The following is a 24,339-nucleotide window of genomic DNA, read 5'->3' as shown; positions in this document are numbered from 1 at the left end:
GATGACATATATAAAAAATATATCGTATGCTTAAAATGGTTTTATACTTTTATTGGGAAAGCAAATAGTCCAATCACAAAATATAAACAGACCCACATGCAGCCAGCGTAAAAACATTCTGATTCATTTACTTTTAGAGGCTAATTTTCATCAGACTAAATATTGTTGGACTAGCAGCTATATTTGGACTATAAATGGAAATTGAAGTGACTGACGAGGCTGCAAGGTTGGCAATAAAGGAGGCAGTCGTAATTTTACAGCAAATATCGATAGTTTCAGTCGATCATGGGTCATTGTGAATCGCAGTGAAAGAGACACACAAAACAAAGGCATTATTGATTATAAGAGCAACCATATCCAGTCTTAACTTACACCAACACACAATGTAAAACAAAACTCTTGAGAAGCATGTCTAACAGTGAAATGGAATATTTGGTATGAAAAAATTACCTTACTGTCCTATTAAGGTTATTGGGTCAACAAAACCAATAAACAATAAATGGCCAAACGGCAACCACAAAAAGGGCAGGGCTTTCAAAGTTGCCAGGACTTGGCATCACCCTAACCCAGATATTCCGTTAGAAATCCACATTTACCCATTATTCCCGGGCAAAAAATAATTTCTAGTTAGTGCTAATGTTAATGGTGACTATGATTGCGATGGTAATGGTACAGCTAATGCAGTAAGTGAAATTTTTAGGCACAAATCTACAACATAATATAGGGTACTTAGAACAGCATACCTTGTCTGCAGCAGGTCATAAAGTCAAATACAGAAGAGAATCCGCCTTTGAAGGGCGGATAGGTCCTCTTAGATACACTCTGAGCACATGGACAAGGTACAGGGAAAAATGGATGGAAGAGATTGTGAGACACTTTATCAAAAACATGGGGTACATGTTAAACATTAGACTTCATCCACTTAAACCAGTGAAGCAAAAAGATTTTCAAACAAGCAATCAGAGTTGAAATTATATATACACAATGCAACAAATACAACCCTAATTAGAAAATTAGAATGCTAAGTAATATTATATGTAGTACTTAGTAGTGTAGTACAATTAACTTGAGAAGTACAATGCCTCCTAGAGAAGAAGCATATTCTAAGTACTGATGGACTGTTGTGCTCAAATCTTTTAGCCGGAATAAAAATTTAAACTGAATTAAGATAATGTTATTAAAACAATAATTTAATGGCCAAAAAGACTAATTCCCATCCAAGGTTTAATCTATTTTCAAACTTTCATGTGTAAAATTTAAAAAACCAAAATATTTATCTATAAATTGTTAAAATTAATAAAATCTGTTAGTTTTAACAGTTAAATTGTCATTAAATTGGTGATATTAAAAAAATAAAATTTTATCTCATTTTATCTCATAAATATTAAAAAATAGCAATTTTCTTTTACGATTAAACTTTGAAAAGTTGCATGCCCCCTTAAGATTTCAATCTTTCAGAGTCAATTTTCTAACAAATAACCGACTTCTTAGGTACTCTCTATCCCTTCTAGTGATATCCCTCCCTCTTTGACAACTTGAAAATCATTCTTTCTCAACACGATTTGTTTTTCTCTAGATAAAGACTTGTTAGCAAAGACAAGCCTGAAAGAAGAGAAAATAATATAAATTTTTATATTTTTTAATATTATATATTAAATGATAATTTTACCATAAAACTAAGAAATTTTGTTAATTTTATCAACCCATAAGTGGATATATAAATATATGAAAGTTTAAAAATAGACTAAACCTTGAATGAAAATAAGTCTTTTGGCCTATTTTAATCATCAAAGATTAAATATTAGTAGCACATTATTAAAATAAATCTACATGTCATTATAAATTACCTAATAATGTCTCGATAACATAATAGCTTCTAAAACACTCCCCAACAAATCTATCTTTCAGAGTTTAGGTGTACATTTCAAATAAGACAAGGTGACATTGTGTCATAGCTACTACATGCTTCGCAGCTAACAGCCCAAAGATCAGGTACTCCACAAAGGGGAAAATTTTTCAACGACTAATAGTTAAAAGAGGCAAGACTGGTACAACCAACTCTCAGAGAAGGTTGTGGGTAGTGGTAGATGAGACGCATGAAAAGAATATAAGATTTAGTCATTTTCTTTCCTGAAAGCCATGGCTGAATTTCTTATTCTTTCCATAGAAAGGCCTCTTGCTCAAATGAGTATTCCATAACTTTCAGTCATGAAAGTAACTTACTTTCCATAATACATTTCCTTCATTCTCCACTTCCACGACACATTTTAATGGATACTCATTTCAGCAAGATGCTTTACATGGAAGGTTTACATACATTCACAACATTTATTCTCAGGACTTCACATCAATCAGGTACGCAAGACTTTTGACTGTTTTTAGTACTAATTTATTTGAGAATATCAGATAAATCTTATCACTCTTATCTTCCAACAAGTAAAAGAAAAGAATCTGTAGTTGTGAGGTAAGCTTGAGGGGATGTTTTTATTTTCAAATCAATCCCCAATAATTCATTATAAGTTTCATGGAGGAAACAGATTTTTCCACATTTCTCTTAGCACACAAAATTGAGATTACGGGTTGACAATCTCTGAAGTCCAGCATTTCTCTCCGTTGTCACTTAGTTTACATGTAAACATTAGCCTTTGGTTACTCTTCAGATTCAAGTAATCAACCTGTGATTTAAGATGCAAGGTGTTAAATTTAATGAGAGATAAGAAATAAAATGACAAAAATTACTACGGTCTAATTTTATTTTTCTTTCAAGGTAGGCTTTTTCAACCTGATCTGGATCTAGAACCAGCAGGCAAAATGCATCAACTGGGCCAGTAGAAGGATCTAGAGAAAACTCCATGGGTTGTTTCTCTAGACAGGGATAGCCTGGATTAGGGCCTAAGTACTGCAATCTTGATTTCACAGAACTGGCAAACCAAGATTTCTCTCTAATCTGCATCATGAATTTTAAAAAATGGAAAAAAATATGAAAGGTTGCCTTTAAAAAAAGAGAGATAGATTGCTATCAAGGCATGATACCAAAATCTATTAGGTAATGCATCTAACAGAATGATCTATTATGGAACAAAATTTCAATAATATACAGCAGGGTGTAGGATTCTCCATTTAATGAAAACATCAACTAGAAGTCAACATTTGATTGCAGGATTCAGCTTTCACAAGAAACTTCACCATAAGCTATCTTGGACGTTGATAATGTAAATATATTCAAGCAGAGCAAACATAAAGTCACAGACACACAAAATAACTAAATTATTATAGCATCTAAATATCTGCTACCATGCATGCAGCTTCAGGAGCAAGCAACTATGATCTAAAATTACAGGGATTAAACAGAGAAAAAGAAATTAAGCACCCCCATCCTAAGCTGACTACAAGGTTTTGAATATTTCAAATTGAGATTTAGCAACTCAAGAAGAAACATAAGAGCCGCAGCTGCCGTAGGTGGAATACAACCTGGATCTCCACAGTGAGAAACATTATGGAAAATCACAAAATAGTCCATCACTCATAAAGTTAGGCTTGCCACAAATCTGATGGTTGAATTTGGATATCAATGCCCTCCACTTGCTTAAACCAAATGTTTCAACCACCCCCTTGGGATGAACTTCATGCCCAGAATGTTTTAACTCTGATACAACAAGAGTTCTAATATAGAAGGGTAATTCAAACATGAAATCTCGTCTTTTTTTTTTAGTTTTTTATTAATTTTTATCTTCTTTCAGTGTAAATTGTGTAATAGTCATGAGTTTCAAGGGAAAACTACCATATTTCTAACGGAATTTAATATGTCAAACACCAACTGGTTCATCTAACTCAATCACAAAGTACAGCATCAAGCTGCAAAATCGAGCAACATTGTGCTATAAATGAATAATAAGACCGATACTTGTATGCATTTCAAACTAGGAGACAACATCCCGTATCACCTGTAGTTTGACAGGATCAGGATCCAACCCATCAATAACATCAATTCTTCCATTGATCCGAAATTGCTCCCAAGAATCAGTAAAGTACCAACAAATCTGAAACATGTAAATTCATTTGAGGAAAAAAAAAGCAAATATAATTAAGAAACTTTAAAGTTTAAAATTCAGTATATCAAACAAACCGATATGAATACCTCAAACACTAATTACCTCGGCAAATGGGCAATGCTTAAGCTCTTCAATCTGCAAATTTTAAGCCAAAAACTTACCACACACAAGATACTGCAATCAAGATAGGATAAATGAAATAAAACGAAACCAGAATTACAGAACCTTGCGAGTACGTATATCAGTGTTGATTTGAATTTTGTCACTGTTTTCTTGAAATCCTCTGAAAACCCGACAACCACTTACGGCTTCAGTTCCATTTCTGTTTCAAACGAATTTGGTTCAATTGAGAGAATACCTGAAAACGACGGTGCGATTCGAAGGTCTCCCATTTAATCCAATCGTTGCCTGAAACCCAAACTAGGACTATATCAACTACAAACAGAAAAGAGATAAAAGAAGGAAATAAATAAAGAAAAAAAATGATGAACGCACAAGCTGAAAGTAGGACGAGTGCCTGAGGCGAGAGTTGGACTCCATTGCCTGTACCAGCCTCTGCTTCCATGGGGCTGCTGCTGTTCCCATTCGCTTCTCTCTACAAATTTGTAATCGCTTGGTTGTGCTTTAGGGGAGGCTATGGGCCCGTTTGCAATATTTGCAATGATTATTATTTTTCAACAGTTTGTTTATTTTTTTGGAGAACAGAAATATCAAAATAGCTACCACTATTAAAATTTTTTCTAACATTTTGGTCCCTATCAGTTACATTTTAGACAATTTAGTTCGCGAGGTTGAGGTTTGGTAATTTAAGGGACTAAAACACTTCTAAGAGGGATTAAACGTGATTTGAAATTTTGCAAAACCAAATGAACTTAAGCTAAACTTAGGGAAAACAGTGTAATTTTCCAATTTTAAAGGTAACTTATAAACCCCTTTCATATTTTTGTTGGTTACGGAATGGGAAGCCCGAATTGGCGAAATCTAGCCCATCTAGCCCCTTTCATATTTTTCTCTTCATTTTGGATTAGTAAGCCCATCTAGCCCTTGCAGCCCGCCCGGGCGAAATCTAATTTAGTCCAAAATCTTAAATATGGCTTATAGTTTTAGTGCAAAAAATATTATATATTAATCTCACCTCCATAAAATTTGTAGAATGTGTATCATCAGTGACTTTTTTTTTTCCCCCTCTTTAGCTTATATTTATGAATTTTGGGTATAATTTTTTCCTTAGTAGAGATACAACTGCATTATAGAAAAGGATATCCTCAATTTCAAATTTGGATAATATTTTATGGCTGAATGACTATTTCCCATCCAAAGTTTAGTGTAAACACAACTTTTTATCTGTTAATTATTAAAAATTTAAATACCCACTCTTCTATTAAATTTTACTATTATTGTCAAATGTAAAATTGTTAATTAAGAAAAATATTTTAAAAACTAAAAATTTGTCACATTTTTACCCCTCAAGTTTAAAAACTAACAAATTCCCTTCACCCGAAGTTTGAAAAACTTCATCTCCCCTTAGGGTTTTTCTAGACGTTGCTAGCAATAGTTATGTTTTACCTCCCTCTCAGCTTCTCTCTCAATAGCACTTCATTTTCGACCATTATTGGCTGACAAAACCAACCAATGAAGATGAATCGGTTGTCTCCAGACAAAGACACGATTTTTCTTTGTCCAAAGACGACATCTTCTTTGTTTTCGACGAAGTTGAACTATCATCTTTATTAAAAGACGAAGGAACGTCTTTGTCTTCAGCTCTGATCGGTCAAGGTTAATAGGGAACAAAAGGAGGTTGATGGAGAAGCTGAAAAAGAGAGAGAACGCTGTCGTCGTTATCATATCCGATCTTCAGTGGCATCCTGAAAAAACCCTTGAAGGAAAAATTGATTTTTCGAACTCTAAGGGGGGAAATTTGTTTGTTTTTAAACTTAGAGGTGAAAATGTAATAAATTTTTAGTTTTTAAAATATTTTTCTTAAATAATAATTTTACCTTCGATAATAACAGTGAAATTTAATTGAAAGATAAATATTTAAATTTTCGATAATTAATAGATGAGAAATTATGTTTGCACAAAACCTTGGGTAGGAAAGTCATTTGGCCTATTTTATGCATGATTCATGTGACATTTAATCCAAGTGGTCACGCTAATTAAATTATTTAATCACCGATGAAAATAATTGACGATCTAGATTGGGGACAGAGTCAGGTGATGACATTAAATGAAACAGCTATACATAATTGCCAACAGCATGGCTTCAAACATTAAGTTTTTGGTCCGTAGAAAATTGAAAGGGATCTCTCAATATCATATTATATACGGTCTTGTTAAATTTGTGGTGATTCATAGCGCACATCGACAAGGCAACAAAAAGATGAAACTGTGGGCCTGCACAGTGAGTCTTGGACATCAACCGCGTCTATTTAATTGAATGATTTAATATTCAATTTGATTTTGACAAAAAGTCCGGATTATAATTTGATTTGTCCAAAGGACTATTTTCCATCCAAGGTATGTTTTTTCTACAAATTCACATCTGTTAACTTTGAAAAACATGTTTATCTATTCATGGGCTATTAAAAAAAATGTTAGGTTAATGAATTCAGGGGCAAAATCATCATTTTATCTGTAATATTAAAAATAAACTTAAATTTAATTTTTTTTTTACCTCCAAAGTCTAACAACTAACAATTTTCCTCCCAACCCAAGTTTTCAAAAACAACATTTTCCCCACTAGGGTTTCCAAACTTTCGGATTGAATTTTTCGACAATGACCGACGATCTCCAGGCAACATATCTTCCTTCCCGACATCTCCTCTTTCCGACCGTGCGACATCTTCCCCTTCTTGGTGTCGTCGTTGATGAAGACGACACGTCTTCGTCTTTGACAAAGACAAATCGTCTTTGTTCAGAGACGAAGACTCTTCTTCGATGAAGAGTCTTCGTCGTGGATGAAGACATCGTCTTCGTCTCTGAACGAAGACAATTTGTCTTCGTCTCGACGAAGACGCGTTGTCTTCGTCTTTGAACGAAGATGATTTGTCTTTGTCTCGACGAAGCCTAGGAGCGTCGGAAGTGTACGACCGGAAGGAGGGGTCGTCGAGGAGGGAAAGTAGGTGCTTGGAGATCATCGGTCGTTACTGAAAAAATTGGATCTGAAGTCTGAAAATCTTAGGGGGGAAAATGCAATTTTTGAAAACTTGGATTAGGGGAAAAGTGTTAGTTTTAGGGGTTTGGAAGGGAAAATGATATGACCAACGAACTCAGTTAAATTTAAAGGCCCATGGGTGGGTCAATAGGATTTTCAAAGTTAACGGTGGAAACTTTGAGAGTTCAGCATAGTTTGGGTAGGAAATTGTCCTTTGGCCATTTGATTTTGATAATCATCCCATAATTTGGATGATTTAATATTCAATTACATTATTTTATATAAGATAAATAACTATTTTTTATTTTGATAATATTATATAATTGAATGATTTAATAATTAATTATATTGTTATATATCAGTTAAATAATCATTTTTCACCTAAGGTTTGATGCAAAGTCAATTTTTTATCTTTTAACTATCAAAAATTTAAATATTTATCTATTTATTAAATTTTAATGTTATTGTCAAAGGTAAAATTATTATTTACTAAAATATTTAAAAAACCTAAAAATTTATCATATTTCTCCCCTATAAATTTAAAAATCTAACAAATTTTCTCTCACTTAAGGTTTGAAAAATCAACATTTTCTTCTAGGGTTTTTCTAGCCATCACTATTAATGGTCAGAGATGGTGACGACAGTGTTCTCCCTCCCGACTTCTCTCTCAATTGTGTTTCATTTTCGACCATTATCAATCAACAAAGATGAATCTCCTCTTCGTTTGGAGATGAATGATTTGTTTTCATTGACTAGTTTCTTTGGCCGATGATGGCTAGAAATAGAGCGCGATTAAGAGAGAAGCTGAGAGGGAGGGAGAATGTTGTTGCCAATAGCATGCTGGAAAAACCTTAGGGAGAGAAGGTAAGTTTTTCAAACTTTGGGTGGGGGAATCGTTAGTTTTTAAATTTAGGGGGTGGAAATGTGATCAATTTTAATTTTTTTAAATATTTTTATTAAACAACAATTTTAGCCTTGACAATAACATGAAATTTAACACATAGGTGGGTATTTAAATTTTCGATAATTAACAAGTGAAAAGTTGGATTTGCATCAAACCTTTGGTAGAAAATAATCATTCAACTTTATATATAATTTATATGTAATTATATACTTAAAACTGTATACATAAAATGAGTGAATGCGACATTTCTTTTCATGTGACAAACATGACAAGAAAGACTTTTTGCAATTGTGTCCAATTATGCAAGGCATCTTAGTCCATACCGTGTTGTCATTGTCATCTTAAGGATATTTCAATTACAAATTAATAAATTATGTATATTTATTTTAAATAAATAAATAAATAAAAATTTATATATATCATTCAATAATTGAATGATTCTAAATTAATGTTAAAATGGCACTTCATAGTACAATAACATATTATATCTATCCTCCTTTGCTTAGTGTGGATCCTAGACTAGCTCTGTAATTAAACAAAAGGTTGGTTTAATTGGGAAATGTTTGGTTTCCTATAATTATCCAAATGGGGAAATTGAATCTGGTCCGTGCCAACGTGTATCATTTACTTCGAGTCTTCGTCATCCAACGCAAGTACCGATGGATATTTAAAAGTAATTTTAAAGTATAAATCTCCAGTTCTCTTACCAAATACAATTTCATAAAAGAATAAGCAGGTCCCCATGGATTTTATATATAAAATCAGATCCCAAGATATTTAAGAGTAAGAATTATTGTTCATATTTTGATCAGTATCTGTGCCAAGCAATCGTCAGTTCATTAAGGTATAATTTCCCATGCCAAATCACAGTTACCATTAACAATAATAAAAAAACTTTAATGCAAGAACTTAATTCCTTCCTTCAACATTAAAAGCATGCACAAGCTCACAAAATGTTTTTATTTTTTTTGTTTTCTTCAAATTAAAAATGATTCAGCAAGTGAATCTAGCTGAATTTCGTCATCTTTATTCTTCAAAATCTGCAGATATTCTTCGTAAAGCTTGTCTAATGTGTTTTCACCGGTGAATACCTGAGATATTTGGTACTCGAAATCACTTCCGTTAATTATGTCGTCATCACAATTGCCCACGAAATACCCAGCTCCATGATCTCTGTCTTTGAAACTAGGAGGAGGAACTTCTGTACCCAGTTCTCCATGGCCATTTGAAACAGTACTAAATAAATCATTAAACTTAAAACTTTCATCCATTGGTAATACCAAAGAAGTGACCTTAATGGGCTTTGGGAGATGAACCTTGTGCTTTCGTGGCTCCCCTGACGGTTGGATCACCGTCATATTATTATTATTCTGGTTCTTTTTGTGGTTACCATTTTTGCTATTTCTTCTCTTCCTAGCATCTTGACTAATTGGCTCATCTGATAATTTCCTATGGGTGTTTGGATCGGTTCCTTGGCTTCTTAGCCTCTTGCTGACATGGGTGTTCCAATAATTCTTTATCTCGTTATCGGTTCGACCTGGAAGCCTTCCTGCAATGAGAGACCATCGATTTCCAAGTAGCGCATGCAATCTGATAATAAGATCCTCTTCATCAGGGGTTATGTTCCCTCTCTTGATATCTGGCCTTAGATAGTTCATCCATCTTAATCTGCAACTCTTTCCACACCTAAGAAGCCCTGCACACAGGAGAAAATCCATACATTAACATAAGCCCCAATATAGCAAAATCAGCGAGAAAAATAGTACTAGCGATGAGATTACCAGCTTTTTTAGGCAAGGATCTCCAGCGGCCTTCACCATGTGCTTGAATGTATTTGGTAAGCAAATTGTCTTCTCTTGGAGTCCATGGACCTCTATGCAACCCAACCTTAGAACAACAAGGAGACCTTCCCATTTTTTTTTTTTTCAGAAAATATCAGAAGAGAGAGATAATGAAAGAATTTATTAGACTGGCAGAGAACAGGATCCAGTGATCGATGCTGCTAACCGTTACCATATAATCGGACTTACAAGAATCTTTTCTTTGCAATATTTAGTGAGAGTTTCCAAACAAGCGCCGTGGTCACTTCATATAATTAAGAATGGCGGTTTGGCTGCAAATCTCTGAAGGAAAGTGCGATATGATACGTATTTGCTAAAACGTAGGGGTATTTATATTCTCACAATTTCACTTTACTCTCGTGCACTGCACACGTTTCTCAACGACTCTTCTTGCCATCTGCCCTTCCACTGCATGCATTGCAGACCCACATATGCCTGAATATAGTTTGACATTTTGTCAGAGCATTGGCATTATATGCTCCCAAATTAGAGCATATCTGACAAAATTCTATGCCTCTATCAAGATTCTGTTCCTTCACATGTATAGACAAGTCTTCGCAGCAGACAGTTACTTTAGGTAAATAGATAGAATTATACTCCGTAATGATACTAAATTGTTAACAATATATGGTTCCTCTCACCAAAAATAGATATCGGATTTAATAGTTTCAGCAAAAATAGATTAAGAAAAATATTAATCACTCATTTGTATATTCCTTATACGCTTATTCTTTATCAAATTAGTATTATTTATTATACCAATTAAGTACGTTGACAGGTGGATGATAGTTAGGGTATGAATAATTGTGCAGTAGCCTTTAGTCGTTCTCTAATTAATGAAGGACCGTACGAATGCCAATGAATGATTTCAAGAGTTAACGTTTTTTCCTAGTTCTTTGAACATTTTTGAAAGCATGTTAAATTTTTTATTGATGCTTCTTCGCACAGAAGGCCGCCGGCTAAACAGGGAAGCCAACCGTTCAAACAGTAGCGGCACAAAAAGCTTCTGTCCAGCCAATTATTCAGACTATATATGATCGAGGGTATCGCCGTGTTCATATCTGGGGCATGCGCTGTTTCGTACAGTAAGAGAAGCAGACCCTTGATTTTTTATTTTCTTTATGATGATCACGATAAACTCTCTACGAATGAATGGCTGGTTGTGTCTACACTATTATTATTCTCATTCAGTTCTCTGTCCCAATTCAATTGATTTTATGGATCGGTGGCGGTGGTCTCTAATATTTCTTTTCTCCTATCCATTAAAATATTGGATATCAAAAGGGCTTCAAGTTAAATTTGAGATCCTGGACAATGGATGATAAGGCTTCTGTGTCTATGTGTTAACAGAGAACATTTCCTAAGCATTGCCCCGCTGATCTCGGCCAACATTCAACACTCAAAATTGCTCTGTGACCACAAGATCTAGTTCTGTTAGACTGCATTACCCAAAAGAGGACAAAAAATAAAGCAGCTAAAATAGTAAAATTAACAAATCAGAGTGATAAAAATAGATAGTTATTGTTTTTCTTTTCATTCCTGAAATATGGGTCATAACATTAAAGAAAAAGACAATAGACAGCGGCTGGCGATACGGAGTGTATAATTACAAAATTTTAATGCCATGTTAGTGGCTGCCTCTGGAGTACAGTTCACTTGGGACACAGCCACTAATTAAATGTTACCTTCTTGATATAATAGCCTAAATGCATCCTGACAGGACTAGTTAGTCATGTCTTAAATTTTGATCTTTAAATGCTCCCACAAAAGAGAAACGAGGTATAATGTCCTTAATTATGCTCCTACACTTTTCTTAATCGATCCTTTCTTCTACTTTGAAAGGAAAAAGAAATATTATTATGAATATAATCTCATTTATAAGAGTGAATTAATGGGGATCCATATTTATGTTGCATGATTTTGTAAAAATGTCGAACTGACAGGACGGACAATAATAGCTAGGAGATGGTCCACTCCTCTTTATATTTGAATCTTCTGCCACTTAAACTTAATTTTGAGTCTTGCCCTTCCAAAGCCGAAACACCCATTTAATTGTGGCGAGCCTATACTCAGTGGGAAACATACCACCATGCATTTATGATTTTAAGAGGCCCATTTTTTGTCCTATTACACATCCCACTTTAGCCTCTAAGCACGATACATAACAGTAAAATTGCTAATTTATAAGATTACTCTTTGTTTATAAAGAAAAAATTACTCTTTGTTTTCAATGTTTATTAAAGTTAGATACCATTTTACCCAAAAAAAAAAAAAACTTTATTTAACATATTATAAACTTTCACCTCTAATTTATGTTATTTTTAAGACTTATGATTTAAAAATAAATCTTGAAAAAATAGTCATCAATCACAATGATGTAAGATTTCAGTTAAATTATATCATTCCGTTATGATTCTGACCGAGTCATATTGAGATGGTATGATTCAATAGAAATCACACCTTAAACCAAAATTACTATGAGATAGCATGATTCATTCAAAATCATACTAAAATATTATGATTTTATCCAAAATCATACTAAGATAGCATGATTTAAGATGAATAGTACACTTTCGATGCTATTGTAATCATTGCCAAAGTTATTTATCATCAGTAATTGCTTTAATTTTAAATTTATATTTTAAGGTTTTGATTTTTCTATTAAAAATATGAGTTTAAGTGGTAAATATTTAAGTTAATAAAAAAATTATTTTGTTTATATTTTAGAAATGTAAGTTATATTAACTATATAATATTTATATATATAACAAATTGACATAAATACTTTTCTAAATATTAAAATTAATGCTTGAATTTTAACAAAAAGTGAAAAAGTATATAAAATTTGAAATGAAAAAAGTTGTCATTCATCAAAATAAATGGATGAAAAATAATCATTATCTTTTTTAATAATAATAATCAAAGTAACAAGCAAGTTAAAAACCCTTTTAAACACCTCTATTTTGGATATCAATAATATTATATACATAATTTAGTGTATAATTTTTTATATAAATAATAATATATTATCAAATAATTATGTATTATTTTATCTTTAATTTTCAATTATTTAATCATATGATAACATATTTTTATTTATACATAAAAATTATGCATATAATACTATTCTTTGAAAATATATGCCATTTTTAATACAAAATTATTTAATTATTTAAAATAAAAAGAAACTCATATTCCACTGATCACTTCTTCAAATAACTTTTATGTCACTTGATGGATCTAATTTTTTATCATTATGATATTCCTGCACCCAAATGAAATAAAATTAGAATAATAATATATGTATTTATTTTTTTTATATATAAATATATATATGATATATCATTATGTGATTAAATATTATTTTATTTTTAACTTAAAATTATTTAATTATTTAATGATATATACCTATTTATATATATATAATAAATATCTATAATTTTATTAATAAAATTACATATAAAATTTATTATTTTCACTTCACGTGGACATGTTTCCAAATTTAATAAAAAGAAAATCCTCATTTTCCTGCCCCAAATAAGGGAAGACATTGCTGATTCATTGACCAAATTGAAATTGAGTTGCGTAGATCGAGCGAGACAAGATTCCCATAGTTAGAAAAATGGTTAGTGATACGTGGACATTTAGAAACTGCGAAGTTCTGGTTCTGGACATTTAGTGTGGGCCATTATTCATTAAGGCATGCATAAGACAACAAATGCCTTGACATTGACAATGCAACTAAGGGGCACTCTCTGCCCCTTAGGCTCTCTGCAAAGTCGCCTTCAATTATCACCACACAAAAAGTAGTAGAAGAAGATGAAGAAGAAGTAAACAAAACAAAAAAGGGCCAAAGGACTATTTCCCACCCAAGGTATGCTTTTTTTAAGATCCCCTATACTAATTTTGAAAATTTAATTTATTTATCTATAGACTATTAAAAAAATAATTTTAAGGATAAAATTATTATTTAATCTGTAATATTAAAAATAAACTTTAATTTAATTTAATTTTTTCTCCTAAACTCTAAAAATTAATAATTTTTTTCCAATCCAAGTTTTTAAAAATAATATTTTTTTCTCTAGGATTTTCAAACTTTCGGATTGAATTTTCAATAATGATCGATGATCTTCAGGCGATGTCTCTTTCTCCCCGACGTCTCCTCTTTCTGACCGTGCATCGTCTTCCCCTCCTAGACATTGTCGTCAATGAAGACGAGTCGTCTTCATCGAGACAAAGAAGCGTCGTCTTCATTGACGATAATGCCACATGACTTCGAGAGATATATGATCGGAAGGAGGAGCCATTAGAAAGAAAGAATAGATATTTAAAGATCGTTAGTTGTCATCGAAAAAATAGAATCTAAAGATTTGGAAACATTAGGAGAAAAATTTAGTTTTTTGAAAACTTGAGGTGAGGAAAAATTGTTAATTTTTAAAGTTTAACAGAAAAAATAATATAACTAAGGGGCTTAGTTAAATTTAACGGTCTATGAATAAGTAAAAAGGATTTTCAAAATTAATAAAAATGTATTTGAAAAATAAGCATATCTTGGGTGGGAAATAGTCCTTTGGCCCCAAAAAAAACCATTTTAAAGATGGCCAAATTTATTTAGAATTTGAACCTCGTGATGATGTGACATTTGAGGTTTCTTATCGTTTGATCTCACGAATTAAACCAACCACAATAATAATATTAATAAATGGCCATAAGGGTATTTTTCATCCAAAGTGCCTTATTATCTTACGCTGTTTTTTTTTTTTATTTTAAAAATCATATTCATCTATTTATAGGTGATTAAAATTAATAAAATTTTAACTCTTTAAAATTTTATTTTTTTCTTTCCTACATCTTAAAAATTAACTATTTCTCTTATAAACTAAATTTTAAAAAATTAATATTTTCCATCGTAGGTTTAGTTTTCAAACTTCAGCATCAATGTCAACAACCTCTCTCTCTAACGATCTCTCTTCTCTTGATTGAATACCTAATCAAAATCGAATGAAACTAAAGAGACGAAACTCTTTGTCTTTCTAAAAGAAAAAAAGACGTCAAGGAAGATAATCATCTTAATAGACAAAGACAAGATCTTTGTCTTTGTCTTTGTCTTTTTAAACGAGATTTTTTATCAATTGATGTTTCAGAGGAGGAGAAAGAGACTATAGGAACTTAATAATACGTTGAAAAATCTTTGTCGGGGATGCTAGCGTCAAATTTAACTTTAGGGATTAAAAACTAAACCCTAAAGAAAAAATATCATTTTTTAAAAACTTGACATAGAGTGTAAACTTTTAGTTTTTAGAGTTTTGAGGAGGTAAAAAGATTTTTTTTTTTTAATATTACAAATGAAAAGATGATTTTGTTCTTAAAACTAATGGACTTGATTTCTTATAAATGGGTATTTGAGATTTTCATAATTAAGAAGTAAAAATTTGAAAAAATAAGATACTTTGGATGGAAATAAATCCTTTGGCCTTAATAAATTTTTAGAATGTTCTATCACTATTAAGAAATTACAAAAACTTGAATTTTTAATATTTTACAGCCAAAAAGACAACCCAGTTGTCGAAAATCTAGTTTTATGAATATTAGTTTTAATTAAAAAATAATTATGATACTTCACACTAAAATATCTCAAGTCCAGTACTGTATCGCTGAGAATAAATAAATAATAAATAATAACAAATATTTCCTTTCGAAAAGTAATATATTTAAGGATAGAATGACTCATTACAGTAGCTGCAGCCGTACCTGAACGGGTGTTTGTGGCTATGAAACCCGAACAGAATGGTGGACGGACACAATTGACTCCAGTGACAGCCCGAGCACATGGGCAACAGGCTAAATGCACCACTAGACACTAACCATTCAACCACCCAACTAACATACAATGAGGAAAGCATCCCCACTATTCCCTTCTCTTATTTCTCCTCATTCATTCTCATTTTATAATATATCATCTTTAAAAGTCCCCACAGAATATCTCCCTTCTTAAATCAATCCATATCTAAACCAGATGGGGTATGATCCTTCTGTCGAGACAGGTAGATGGGGCTATTTCTACATAAACAAATCAAATAATGGTATAATTACATTTAAACCACCCATATATTATACCAACCTAATACTGTAAAAATGAACATCTGATTCTATTGTAAAACTCCTATAGGTGCCTATTAACCTCGTGCCAAAGAACTAGGATTGCCTTTAACATGGTATGCATAGAGCTCATTCATATGTTTACCTATTCCATCCAGGATTTGCTCTGGTGGGATTTCAGGTGCCTATGAACCTCGTGCCAAAGAACCAGGATTGCCTTTTAACATGGTATGCATAGAGCTCATTCATATGTTTACCTATTCCATCCAGGATTTGCTCTGGTGGGGATTGCAGCTGAAAATCCAGTTTAAGAATAGGTAGTCAAAGTTTACGTCTAAAGGCGTATGGGTAATCCATAATTCTGGAATGATCTGATCCGTCCATCCCAACCACCTGTTACAATAACCAGACCCCATGCATGGGGAGAACCATGAGGGCTTTTGAAAGATGTCTTGAGAAACTTGCACCAGGATTTATGCATTGCAGTCGATACAACCATTGAGCTTGGAGAGAGAAGCTTCTCCTCAGGCCAGGTTGCAGATCCCCCGGGCAAGGACTTGGAAAGTATTCTGGGGTTCAGCAGAAAACGTTCAGGAGAAGAGAATGGTAATTTGCATTGAGAACTCACACCCAACTCTGGTTGCTGTGACCTATGTTCCCGCATCCCTGTAAGTTATCTGGAACTCCAAAGGGTGCAGAGGCTCCTGATAAGCTTGATAAGATGGAGTTCCCACATGCCATCCCACACCAGAGAATGGCAACAGACACATTATTTGAGAAAAAGTGCTCACATGACCAAATTTTCTTAGTTTGGAGCACAGGCCCATCATGACTAACATAATTCCAAATATAGACATTTGAGTCATCACTTGCTGAGACAACATGCCTCCCATCTGAGGTGAATGATGCTGATATCTGACTCCCAGAGTTATGCAGGCCTGAAAAAAAGTAAAAGGCTTTAAGAGGAAATTCAAGAGCTACATAGGGAAAAGATGTTGACTAAAGCATTAATGGTCCAAAGAGACATATACAAAGAAAATAAGGTTGTCTATTTTGCAATAAGAATGCACATTCTCTGTTATATCAAACAATTGCTGCAAGAGAAAAAAGAAATCCTTCATACTGCCAAGGTTTACCCCAAAAAAAAAAAAAAATGCCTGAGGCCATGAACATTTTATGAAGAGTCTGTAAGCTAACAAACAGACAAACCTACTATATTTGCACAAAAGCTACTCAGTGAACCATACCTGACTAAAGGACATTAAAATAAGGAAATAATTACCAACCTTGGAATTTGCAGATTGTATCTACACTATGAAGAATTCGGACTTGTGAATCAGCAGAAGTGACCATCATTTTAGTTGAGTAGCAGGAGACAACTGCACAGATTATATCATCACTTTGTAAAATATTCAACAAGCAATAAGAAAAGCTTGAGAACACGCACATCAAATATGCCATAAGATAAAACAGATGAGAAAGATCACCTGCAAACCAGTTATCCTCTTTCATGGAGATTTCTTCTTACTCTGTAAGCATACTTGAGCATACAGTTGTAGGCTATCTGATCCATGCAAAAAAGACCATTTAGTGTTCACCAAAGCAACCCCCTGCATCATAATATGAATTAACCTATCAACTTTCAAATACACATCCATCATGAGTTTCAATGGAAATCATATGTGGTTTGGGCAAATAGAAAATCCGACTATATAACAACCAGAATCACAGCTCAAGTATATAACAATAAATATCCAGGTAATCCACTAAGATTACAACTCAAACATGAATCAAAAGATTCCATGCAGCAGAAACAGCTCCAAAGTCTATTTAGCACAAGTTAGATATAGGAATCACAGATATTAGGAATCCTTTCATCTTCCTCCTCTTCAAAAAGATCCATATAAAAGAAAATAACTTAAGCAAAGGCTGAGGTTCCATGATCACTTTTGGTAAAAATTTCAATTCATAAACACAATTAAATTACTCAAAAATTAAGCTTAAAATATTAATTCACAAGAATACAGCCAAAAATTCCAGGCAACAAGCTGAAGCTTCTCACGTTCAAATAAGGAAAAAAGAGCAAAAGAATAATTTGAATCTCCAGACATTAATTGTTACAGGAGAACAGGCTGGGTAATAAACATGTACCTGAGACATCATAAAATTGACAATTGCCAGCCATGGAGCCAACAACTGTACCCTGCATGAAAGGAGAAGATAGTATACCGAAAACCATTATAATTGCAGACATTAAGCTATCATTCTAAGGAAATAATGAAGGAAAAAGTTCGCCATAACTTTCCATCAGGACGAAAACAAATAGCTGTGACTATTTCAGTGATGTCAGTCCAGTCAACAACCTGGCAATCAGAAATTGCCCAATACATACTTTCCCCATCTATTGAACCGCTAGTGAAGTAATTATCGTCCACAGGATTAAAATGAACACACGTGACTGTATCGCATGGTAGCACAAAATTAAAACCAAAAAGGGACAAGATTAAAATGCCACAAGCTATCAGTCAACAGTACCTTGTATACTTACACCAGAAATAGCTTTCAAGAAACTACAACAAGGAGCAAAGGATGTACCATAATTATTGTGGGAAAATACTTTGAGGCATTGGTTGCATCCCACTTGCCACAGGCGAACAGTTTTATCAACAGAGGATGACAAGAGATACTGCACACATTACAGGTAATTAGATGCCCAAATATGTTTCAGAGAACAAGAAGTGAATTGCTTGTGAGAAAGCACTAACCTTATTCCTTGACCATGAGAGATCTAAGGCCTCACCACAATGTCCACGTAACTCATGGATTGGTCTCTCCAGTATTTGAAAAACTTTCTGGGGAAAAATGACACAAGCTGAGTCTGATGTTTTCCGTACACCCTTCAGTTTACCCTTATTCTTTTTATCCATGCAAACAGGAACAAATTCATAAAGGTTATTCATGGTGCAGTACTCACATGAAGGATCATAATCAGCAGCTTCAAAATCCTCTGATCTCTCTGACTCCACCACTTGCCACACACACACTAAGCCATCTTCACCAGCACTTGCTAGGTATTGATCACCGGGACTAAATTTCATTGTTAAGATTGAACCCTCATGGGCCTGTATATCTTGTTCCATCTAAAGAGCTGACAATTCCTTTGATTGCTTTCTTTGAGGTTGAACCCTAACTTTTCGAGTCCTTGCCCTGGTAATTGAATAGGAATCATTGGCTATCATACAACCATCCACAATGCAGGCTGCAGAACCTAGTCTTCTCAGCCACCTCTTCTTTACTTGCTTTCTCACAGCTCTCAGATTGCCCCCTTCTTTGACATCTCTCAGCATCACTTGCTGAACCAAGGGGGATAAGCCAAGAGTCCTCTCAAACTCCTCCAAAGTAAGTAAACGGTTTGGCCCACTTCACGAAGTCTCCCTAGCTTACCATCCTGCCCATTTTCATCCACATTGAATTCTGCCCCGTCATCCAAATTCCTAAATCGACATACAAAATTCTTTTTTCTTGGCCCATCAAGCAATTCCCTAGCATCGCCCAAGCAGCATGACAATGAAGACTGACTAGACAACAACCCATCATCAGTATCGGATGATCCTAGTACTGCCTCACTGCCTCACTACTCTTAGTGAGTCTATCAGTCTCTACGTCAACTTTGTCACAAGAATTAATTCCATTTCCAGGATTATCCCTCCCTGTTTGATCTACACATAAATCCATCCATTTTAGAAATTTTATCACGCCGTTCATGAATGCTGCTTGGATTCTTAATCCAAATTTCATATCCCAAACTACTGGGCAAGGTATTAACTACCCCAAAATCAGAGTCCATATGTTCTGGACTATCGGACCCCGAATCAGATACAGTGGACAAGTCCTCACGGTGTCAAAGAACTGATCATCTTCTTCACTCAAGCTCCCCATCAATGAGACTCACCTATTCCAAAACATTTCATCTCTCAGTAACCTTAGGCAATGTCCCAAAAGTTCCTAAAAGTATGAATCAGAAACATATTAATGCCTAAAAATGCGCGTAATCAGTCCACCATAAGAAAGGAACCAAAAACACAGGCCCCAAACAATCCCACCAACCCATGGTAATAAGAAAGGAAAAAACAAACATTTTGAAAGTAAAACTCATAGATCAAAACTAACAATAATATATCCAGACAGATGAGTGCATATTAAACAAAGCATTGGCGGGGAAAAATATAAAAGACGATAATAAAGAGGTAATAAGTAATATTTCTCCCTTAACAAAAAAATATAAAGTAGAAACGAGTCAAACAAGAAAGTGATTTAAGGCGTTCGGGCACCTGGGGTTCTTGACGAGAACTCCGTCGAACAAAAACAATCCTTCGTCATTTATTCATGGTGAAAATGGATTGAATTCACTTCACAGTTCTCTCTCATTTTTTATTGTTCCATTAACTCCAGAGTTAAAAGTATCTGCTTAAAATATTAAAGAAGGCCGAAATATAATAAGAGAAGAGAAATTGGCATACAAAATCTCGATAGCAGTGAAAACGGGTAGCCCAAGAAACGATATGAAAGTGTTGTACGACTGCCGTTTCTTTCTCTTTTTACTGTTCAACCTTTTGATTGGATCTAAACTTCAAGTACAGTTTCATATTCCGCACCTCTCTGGTTTCACTCACACTCAAAAATTAGGATTTTTTTAAGGGAAATTAAAATAATTGCCCCAAAGATTAAGGGCTAAAGAAAATTATCCCTAAATCTTAACATTAAACGAAAATACCCCTCTACTCAAAATCGTCCAAAACCACGCGCACAACAGCCAAACACACGAAACTGAAAATTTTGAACACACGATTCGCACACTCGGCAACTCCGATTTCATCTGGTGATTTTTCCGACGTTTTCGACAACGACGATGGACAAAAAGGTTAGTAAAACAACCTTTGTCATCTCTTTATGCATTTCATTTCACGATTTGAGCGATTTGATGCGAAATTTGGGTGTTTTGCGTTAGGGTTTACGGTTAGAAATTTTCGAAGAAAATGCTTGATTGTTTGCTGATTTTGATGAATTATGTTAGGGCTTTTATGTTAAATTAGGTGTAGAGTTGATTGTTGTTGAAATGAAGTTTGAAAAACGAAGTTTGAAAGGTGAAATGTGGCCACACGAATTCGACAGTCACCACGCGAATGGCGCAGTGACCACACGAATTCGTGTGGTCAGAATTCGTGTAGACGGGGAGGTGTTTTGAACTTTTCAAACTTCATGGACTACACGGAATCGTGTGGTTGGGGGTGAAAATGTGCATTTTCATCGTGTGGTGGGGCATAGTATAAATTGGAAAACTTTGTGGGCTGGCAAAATCACGGTCAACCCCCCGAATTCGTGCAGTTGACTCACAAATTCGCACGGTTGACGCGCGAATTCGCGTGGTGGGGCAAATTGCGGTTTTCCAGAAGTTTAATAGCATGCGTTTCCTCTTGTTGGAATCAGGGGGCAGAATGTAATTCTATTAAATTTTAAGGCTTTTTTGATATTTTTTATATGGGATCAAATTGAAATTTAACCATCTTAAGGTTTTTTGACGTGTAGAATTCGAATTTGATATCTGTTTTTTCGAATAAGGCCTCTATGTATAGAATTGAATAATTTATTCCCTAAAATTTATATAAATTTAATATAATTGTAATTTAATTTTCATACAGAGAGTTGTACAAAAGAGAAAAAGAGACGAAAGCAGAGATGAACTGCGATTTCCTCTCGAAAAACACTTCAAGGCTCAAGTTACTACATGTGGATATAGAGATGTTGGAGCCGTGATAAAAAAATTATTAACAGAGAGACAATTACAAATGTTTTGGCGTACATGTTTCGGACACTTCCTAGAGTTGAAGGATAGTCGATTTAGTGGGGTCCTAATACATTCCTTCATCCTTCGAGCGGTAAATAAGGTGACTTCGGGAGAGGAGTTATGGTTTCGGGTTAATGACGTGGATGTCAGATTCAGTGCATATGAGTTTGCTATTATGACAGGCCTTCGATTCAGTCATTTAGTAGATATCGACCTCTACATTCCATCGAAGGCCACAGATCGGATCCTCCAGACATATTTTCACAGGTGTAAATCAGTTACATATGCTGATCTGAGTCGTGTTTTCCAGCAGAGACCGTAGGGGGAGGATGATACTGATGCAGTTAAGTTAGCACTATTGTTTTATCTTCACATGGGGTTGTTAGGGAGTGACTTGAGGAAAACAATTCCCCAGAAGATATTACAATTAGCTGATCATCTGGATGGGTTTAATGCATACCCGTGGGGAGTACGAGTATGGCAGATGACATATCGCTCTATATGCGATAACATCTCCCGAATTTCTATGGATTCCGGTCCGAAAAAGAAAAAAGAAAATTCGCTTAAGCAGTATGGTATCATGGGATTTCCATTAGCGTTTCAGGTAATTATGATATTTATTAATTCAAACAAAAAATGAAAGTTTAAAATAAAATTAGTTTAATATGATTGTAAATATATACAATAATCGATTTATATTGATATTGCAGTTTTGGATTTACGAGACGCTGGACTCTTTATTTCGATGGGTAGATATGTCGCCGTATGTGGGAGCCGCCCGGATGTTGAGATGGCACACGAAGGATATTCCGGGATGGGATTCTATCTCAGCTATCTTCACTGGAGATTCAGTAAGTACTAATTTATTAAGTATTAACAAATACTCTAGATATAACAATAATGAATACTGAAAATAAATATTTTGTAGGATGATGTTAATTTTTCATTAGATTTATCTCCAGTTGAGAGAGATACGGAGTGGTATGAGGATATTGTCCGATATACAGGGGTGTCGGATAGTCGATCTCCTTCGGTGTCAGGAGATGCACCATCGAGTCCTCGTGACGTTAGTTCTCCGATCGTTGCCCCTCATCCTGTTGATGCTTGTGTTCAGCCTCCTCCCACATGCCCGATTAGTGACCCTATCGAGGAGCACATATCATCGGATCTCGTGCCTAGACCCCCTACCACCGAGAACATATCACTAGATCCCATGCCTATGCCCCCTACCACTGAGCAGATATCAGATGATCCTCCTACCACTGGATCAGATTTCTCCATTCATCACTTTGATGCTGCATTGGCTCGATGGGGAAATCTTATCTTAGATCGACTTACTGGATTAGAGGCTAGGATGGAGGATAGGTTTAGTCGCATCGAGGGTAGGATGACTCTTACGGAGGATAGATTGAGTCGTATAGTGGATACGACGACTCGTACGGAGGTCGGACACTCTCATCACCACACAGATACTGTCGGACAGGTAAAAAAGTTAATATTTTATAAGATATTTCATCTATTTATATACGCAATCATCTGTAATCTTATAATAATTGTAAATTATATTACAACCTTCTCGGGACGATGGTGACAGACTATCGACAGGGGCTTTCACGTTCCCGTCTCCACCTGTTGTCGATGTGAGTGTTAACTGCTTCTAGTATTTTAATAATGTTACTTTTGAAATAAATTTTAATATGTTAAAATTATTACAGCGTCGGTTATTTGATGAGAGACCATCCCGAGAAGATATGATATTGGCTGTTGATATTAGCGATTATATATCATCGCATGAGGTTTTCTCGATAGCACCTCATACGATGGTTCATGTAATTAGAACGTCATTTTGAAATAAATGTTATATCTGAATTATTTGATTATACATCTATTAATCCCGTTAAATATAACTCATCAGTAACTGTAGTTATAACAAAAACTGAAACACATTCTTTAAAGAGGTTAGATAGGCCGTTAAGAACCTCAACATCCTCATCATTCGAAATTTTTATCGGAGCACCGTCGTCGAGATGCCTCGGTTTCATACTCAACTGAATGTTAAATATCCGTCGATCTATATTACACTTGTCGCTCACTATTTCGATTAATTCTTCGAATGATGTGTGTTCTGGAATTTAAATCAATTTCCTATTACCTCCAACATATTTTATAACATTATCACCCTTTTCTATCCAATTTTCCCCATATCTAATTGAAGCATATCCAGCCATTTAGATTAATCCTACAATAAAATATATAATCAACATAAATAATACGACTGAAAATAATATTTACAGATGTCTATTACATAATTATACCTATTTCATAATTCAATTATATATTGTGACTACTTAAATATATCATGTTTTGATATTACCCTTTAAAAAATAATAATTTAATTTAAAAGGGTAGTTTTGGTATTTAAGAGGATATTTGAGGCATTTTCG

General features: G+C 34.2%; 2 protein-coding genes, 1 long non-coding RNA gene and 1 pseudogene across 3 annotated transcripts; 1 reads left to right on the top strand and 3 right to left on the bottom strand.

Moving 5' to 3' along the window:
- The first annotated feature begins 2,154 nt into the window (after positions 1-2,154).
- Positions 2,155-3,797, top strand: LOC123217106. Its single transcript, XR_006502414.1, has 2 exons — positions 2,155-2,355; positions 3,306-3,797. It is a non-coding gene; the product is annotated as an uncharacterized LOC123217106 (long non-coding RNA).
- On the bottom strand, positions 2,357-4,710 carry LOC123217104 (pyridoxine/pyridoxamine 5'-phosphate oxidase 2-like). The gene is made up of 7 exons (XM_044637884.1): positions 4,548-4,710; positions 4,411-4,460; positions 4,278-4,335; positions 4,155-4,187; positions 3,945-4,040; positions 2,783-2,947; positions 2,357-2,675 (listed from the first exon to the last, which is right to left on the bottom strand). The coding sequence occupies exons 1-7, from the start codon at positions 4,635-4,637 to the stop codon at positions 2,574-2,576; spliced, it is 594 nt and encodes a 197-aa protein (XP_044493819.1). The 5' UTR covers positions 4,638-4,710; the 3' UTR covers positions 2,357-2,573.
- Positions 4,711-8,926: 4,216 nt separating this feature from the next.
- Positions 8,927-10,186, bottom strand: LOC123217103 (myb-related protein 308-like). The gene is made up of 2 exons (XM_044637883.1): positions 9,892-10,186; positions 8,927-9,806 (listed from the first exon to the last, which is right to left on the bottom strand). Exons 1-2 carry the CDS (start codon positions 10,022-10,024, stop codon positions 9,088-9,090), a joined length of 852 nt encoding a protein of 283 aa, XP_044493818.1. The 5' UTR covers positions 10,025-10,186; the 3' UTR covers positions 8,927-9,087.
- A 5,398-nt stretch (positions 10,187-15,584) lies between these two features.
- LOC123217105 lies at positions 15,585-19,681 on the bottom strand (annotated as a pseudogene).
- Between the last annotated feature and the right edge of the window lie 4,658 nt (positions 19,682-24,339).

This window comes from Mangifera indica, chromosome 5, assembly GCF_011075055.1.
Source record: "Mangifera indica cultivar Alphonso chromosome 5, CATAS_Mindica_2.1, whole genome shotgun sequence".
Classification (NCBI taxonomy): domain Eukaryota; kingdom Viridiplantae; phylum Streptophyta; class Magnoliopsida; order Sapindales; family Anacardiaceae; genus Mangifera; species Mangifera indica.
Note: the sequence above shows the minus strand (reverse complement) of the source record. Positions and strands in the feature narration are given on the sequence as shown.

Bases quoted from the DNA above. Each gene is read 5' to 3' on its own strand.
- LOC123217103 (XM_044637883.1), bottom strand. From the start codon at position 10,024: ATGGGAAGGTCTCCTTGTTGTTCTAAGGTTGGGTTGCATAGAGGTCCA. The intron at 9,807-9,891 runs GTAATCTCATCG...TCCTGTGTGCAG, and splicing joins ATCCTTGCCTAAAAAAGCTG to GGCTTCTTAGGTGTGGAAAG.
- LOC123217104 (XM_044637884.1), bottom strand. From the start codon at position 4,637: ATGGGAACAGCAGCAGCCCCATGGAAGCAGAGGCTGGTACAGGCAATG. The intron at 4,041-4,154 runs GTAATTAGTGTT...TACATGTTTCAG, and splicing joins AGCATTGCCCATTTGCCGAG to ATTTGTTGGTACTTTACTGA. The intron at 2,676-2,782 runs GTTGAAAAAGCC...CTTAAATCACAG, and splicing joins TGGTTCTAGATCCAGATCAG to GTTGATTACTTGAATCTGAA.